Below are 5,114 nucleotides of genomic sequence, written 5' to 3'. Positions count from 1 at the left end.
AAAAAAAAAAAAAAAAAAAGCGGGGGAGTGGAGGTGATGGGAGAACAAAGAATGCCTGTGAAACTGCAAAAGCAGGAGCAAGAATGAGGAAGAGAAGAGGCTGGGGAATTCAGTGGGGTTCGGCCATGGAAGTATGTCCTTTGTTCCCAATGTAGCTGCCACGTAGCGACGGCTTTGGGTGCTGTTTCAACCTAAAAAGCCCAATTCCACCTCTGATCATTGCTATACCTTTGAGATGGTATTTCTGGAGGAACCAGGGGAATCACATGAGAGGGAGACTCTGTATTTATACGACAATGCTCAGATCTCGCTAAGAGGAGCCTCATGTTCTATATCCTCCTGAGATGGAGATCAAAGATGGTGCTCAGACCCCACGGAAGAGGACCCAAGAGTATGCAGGAGAAATCCAGCTCTTTCGGTAGGGGAGAATCCCTGGCTGCCAGGCACCTATGCTATTGTTAAAGAGAAGTCAGATTTCCGAATACCCTGATAGGCTCCTGGATCCCTAGGCTCCTGTATCCCTCGGGGGGAAAGAAAAGAACCGAGTCCAGCAAGCCACCCTCCGGCTCAAGCCAACCACCAACCTTTTCAGACGCAGCCTCCAGAGATTTCAGGTTGTTAGTAACATTCTTGAGTTCTTCCTCCAGGTCACCACATTTTCTGTACAGAGACAAAGGATTTTTATGTCTTATCTTCCCTTACAGCCGTCAATGTAGCAATCGCCCCTACAATAAATTTTCAAAAGGAGAAACCTACACAGTCCCCGGGCAGGCCCCAGAAGGAATGTGGGGGGAAAATGTTAATGGATTTTTCTGTAGTACGATACTATGGGCTTATCAAAGCCTTATCATACCAGGCAGAGGCGAGGCGCGACCGAGGAGTATTTGGAGGGCTTGGAAAGCACTTCTGGTCTTCTGCCAAGGGTGAGGCTACAAGGACTTGTGAAATCTATGATTGATGAGGCCGACTCCGGAAGGTGTTAAGAATGGGACCGAGGGCAGGAGGCAGGCAGATAGCAATGAGAGCTTGCATGGGACACTCCGGGAAGGAAGCCCGGAGCGGATTTGTGAAACCAGATCTCTCTCAGCATTCCAGGATGCTCTGTGGGGCTGAATTCCTTACCCGGGGCCAAGAGGACAGGCGTTTTGTTTTTCGGTGCTTGTGGGATTCTGGTTAAGCTTCTCACCTTCCCCCCAGGAATGTGTCACAGCCAAACACTGACAGTAGGATCAAAGCATTTACATACTGACGGGGGAGTTGGGGGGGAAGCCTGCCTTCTGGAGCAGGTCAGTGTTCTGTTAAGATGGCACAGCCCCCTGATATATCCTCTCTGGGACTTCTGGGCTTCCCTGCTGCCTCCTGTCTCACTCCTATTTCCTCATATCTTTGCAGAAAGAGTCAACACGTGGGCAGCGCTTCCCATGGCAGAAAGAACAAGTCACCACCTCTCTTTGTCAAGGAAGCCAAGAGAAAGAAAGGATGAGCCATGAGCCCCCGACGCCCATCCACTTCAGCAGAGGCCCCGGTCAGAGCCAATTCCCAACACAGCCAGCTCCCTCCCACTCCTTCCCAGGAACTGAGCCAGCCTCGCTCAGTCCTGTTCTGCCACTCACAGTTCAGACACCTCCGCACGCTCCTCTGCCCTCTCCAGCTCACCCTCCAGGATGACCAGCTTACGAGCTACCTGCAGAGACAGAAAAGCCCAGCTGAGCCCGATCCCCACCAGCCGTGTCTTCTCCCACCCACTGCAGACAGTCCCCAGGGATGCCCCACCCAGATCCCTAGACCAGCTGCAACATGGGTTTTTCTGGTGTTTCTTTTCTTGTCTTTTTTTTTTTCGGGACAGTCTCCCTCTGCTGCCCAGGCTGGAGTGCAGTGGCACAATCTCGGCTCACTGCAACCTCCACCTCCTGGGTTCCAGCGATTCTCCTGCCTCAGCCTTCCAAGTAGGTGGGACTACAGGCACGTGCCACCATGCCCAGCTAATTTTTGTATTTTCAGTAGAGACGGGGTTTTACCATATTGGCCAGGTTGGTCTTGAATTCCTGACCTCGTGATCCACCTGCCTCGGCCTCCCAGAGTGCTGGGATTACAGGCATGAGCCACCACCCCCGGCCTCTTTTTTATTTTTTTGAGACAGAGTCTCGCTCTATCACCCAGGCTGAAATGCAGCGGCGCAATCTTGACTCACAGCAACCTTCGCCTCCTGGGTTCAAGTGATTCTCCTGTCTCAGTCTCCCAAATAGCTGGGCTTACAGGCGTGTGCCACATGCCTGGCTAATTTTTGTATTTTTTGTAGAGACGGGATTTCACCATGTCGGCCAGACTGGTCATGAACTCCTGACCTCAGGTGATCTGCCTGCCTCAACCTCCCAAATTGCTGGGATTACTGGCGTGAGCTACATGCCCAGCTCTTTTTTATGTTTTTGACACAGGGTCATACTCTGTCTCCAAGGCTGGAGAGCAGTGGCATGGTCGGAGCTCACTGCAGCCTTGATTTCCCAGGCTCAAGCGATCCTCCTGCCTCAGCCTCCCAAGTAGCTGGGACCACAGGTGCATGCCACCACGCCCAGCTAATTATTATTATTATTATTATTTTTAGAAATGGGGTCTCGCTATGTTGCCCAGGCTGGTCTCAAACTCCTGGCCTCAGGTCATGCTCCCGCCTTGGTCGAAGTGCTGGGGTTACAGGTACAAGCCACCATGCCTGGCCTTTTGCTGGCGCTTCAACTGAAAGAGCTATCCTGGGGCCTGGAGGGAATCCTGATTCTCTTCCTCAGGCCTGAGGAGTGAGGCAGACAAGAGGCAGGAGGGAAGAGCCGAGCCATCGAGGAAGGCAAAGGAGGGCCTGAGCTTGCATGGTCTGAAACTCCACGGCTTGGGACCACAATCCTCCAGTTTTGCCCAACTGTGCCAAAACTCCCAGCTAACGACACAAGTGAGCTGATCATTCGGTTTTCCGGTTACATTAGACAAGCGTCCGCCGGACTTTCTGGCATCGTGGGAGATAGCTTCCTAGCCAAGTGGCTGTCTCTGGACAAACATATGTTCACGCAGGAGGACAGCTGACCTAACCAAGAGCTTCCTTTCGTTGGCCCCGGCGTCCTCCCTATCTCAGCAGATGCATTTCCTCCCACTTCCTGCTGCTGCGCCATCTGTCAGCCTCACTCACCTCCTCGTATTTGCGGTCAGCCTCTTCCGCAATGTGCTTGGCCTCTTTGAGCTGCATCTCCTGAATTTCCATCTTCTCCTCATCCTTCATGGCCCGGTTTTCTATCACCTTCATTCCTCTGCAAGGAGCAATCTCATCAGGACCGCCGTTCACTCACACCCCTCCACCCTCGTCTCATCTATCTTTTTTTTTTTTTTTGAGACAGAGTCTCGTTCTGTTGTCCAGGCTGGAGTGCAGTGGCACGATCTCAGCTCACTGCAACCTCCAACTCCTGGGTTCAAGCGATTCTCCTGCCTCAGCCTCCTGAGTAGCTGGAATTACAGGCACCCATCACCATGTCTGGCTAATTTTTGTATTTTTAGTAGAGATAGAGTTTCACCATGTTGGTCAGGCTGGTCTCAAATTCCTGACCTCAAATGACCCGCCCACCTCGGCCTCCCAAAGTGCCAGGATTACAGGAGTGAGCCACCGCGCCCCGCCTATCTTTTTTAAAATTTTTTTTGCAGAGATGGGGGTCTCACTATGTTGTCCAGGTTGCAAGCAAACAACCAAGTGATCCTACTGCCTTGGCCTTCCAAAGCGTTGGGATTACAGGCGTGAGATACCACCCCTGGTGCCATCTCTCATCTAAATGAGTCTCTAAATCTACTAAGCACTGTAACACAGTGCGAAGATGAAAACTCTGTGTACATATTTCCTTCATCTTGTTTTTTTGTTTGTTTTTGAGATGGAGTCTCGCTCTGCCACCCAGGCTGGAGTGCAGTAGCGTGATCTCAGCTCACTGCAACCTCCTTCTCCCAGGTTCAAGCGATTCTCCTGTCTCAGCCTCCAGAGTAGCTGGGACTATAGGAATGCATCACCATGCCCGGCTAACTTATATTTTTAGTAGAGAGGGGGTTTCGCCATGTTGGCCAGGCTGGTCTCGAATTCCTGACCTCAAGTGATCTGCCCGCCTCGGCCTCCCAGAGTGCTGGGATTACAGGTGTGAGCCACCACGCCCAGCCTCCCTTCATCTTTACTGACTAGTAGGCACTTTTCTAAGTGCCTTCACTTTCACAACTGCCCTATGGAGCAGGTGCATTATCCACATTTTACAAATGAAACAACCAAGGCGTAGAGAGAGGTTAAGTAACTTAAGGTTACAGAGCTGGTAAGTGTTAGAGCTGGGGTGCAGCCCTTGGCAGTCTGACTCCAGAGTCAGTGCCCCCTTTCTTTGTCTTTTGAGACAGCATCTCACTCTGTTGCCCAGGCTGGAGTGCAGTGGTCCCTGAGAGTTCACAGCAGCCTTGTCCTCCCAGGCTCAAGCGATCCTGTTGCCTCAGCCTCCTGAGTAGCTGGGACTATAGGTGTGCACCACCGCACTCGGTTAAACTAAAAATAATTTTTTTTTTGTGGAGGTGGGGGTTTTGCTATGTTGCTGAGGTAGGAGGATCGCTTGAGCCCAGGAGTTCAAGGTTCCGGTGAGTCGTGATTGCACCACAGCACTCCAGCCTGAGTGACGGAGCAAGATGCTGTGTATTTTATTTTTTTTTCCTTGAGACAGGTTCTCACTCTGTTGCCCAGGCTGGAGTGTAGTGGTGTAGTTATAGCTCAATGCAGCCTTAACTTCCTGGGATCAGGTGATTCTCCCACCTCAGCCCCTTGAGTGGCTGGGACTACCAGCATGCACTACCATGCCTGGCTAACTTTTAATATTTTTCTATAGAGATGGGGTCTCACTATGTTGTCCAGGCTGGTCTCAAACTCCCGGGCTCAAGCGATCCACCCGCTTCCCAAAGTGCTGGGATTACAGGCGTGAGCCACCGCACCCTGCCAAGACCTTGTGTATTTAAAAAAAGAAAAGAAAAGAAAAGAAGAGGCCAGCCTGGGATAACGTGTCATTGCTATGTATCATTCCCACTCAGCACAGAGACCATATGCTTCTTGCTGTCCAATAAATATG

The 5,114-nt window shown here is 51.4% G+C and overlaps 1 protein-coding gene across 4 annotated transcripts in view; it reads right to left on the bottom strand.

Moving 5' to 3' along the window:
• Positions 1-5,114, bottom strand: part of TPM4 (tropomyosin 4) — a 26,044-nt gene that overhangs the window by 5,180 nt on the left and 15,750 nt on the right. For all 4 annotated transcript variants that reach the window (XM_011980593.1, XM_011980594.1, XM_011980596.1 and 1 more), the window contains 3 exons: positions 3,173-3,290; positions 1,614-1,684; positions 585-660 (listed from right to left, as the gene is read on the bottom strand). In XM_011980593.1, coding sequence (XP_011835983.1) covers positions 585-660; positions 1,614-1,684; positions 3,173-3,290 — 265 coding nt within the window. The remainder of the gene's footprint in view (positions 1-584; positions 661-1,613; positions 1,685-3,172; positions 3,291-5,114) is intronic.

The sequence above is a fragment of the Mandrillus leucophaeus genome, unplaced genomic scaffold (assembly GCF_000951045.1).
Source record: "Mandrillus leucophaeus isolate KB7577 unplaced genomic scaffold, Mleu.le_1.0 Scaffold215, whole genome shotgun sequence".
NCBI classification, from domain to species: domain Eukaryota; kingdom Metazoa; phylum Chordata; class Mammalia; order Primates; family Cercopithecidae; genus Mandrillus; species Mandrillus leucophaeus.
The sequence above is the reverse complement of the archived record's forward strand: the minus strand, read 5'-3'. Positions and strand labels throughout refer to the sequence as shown.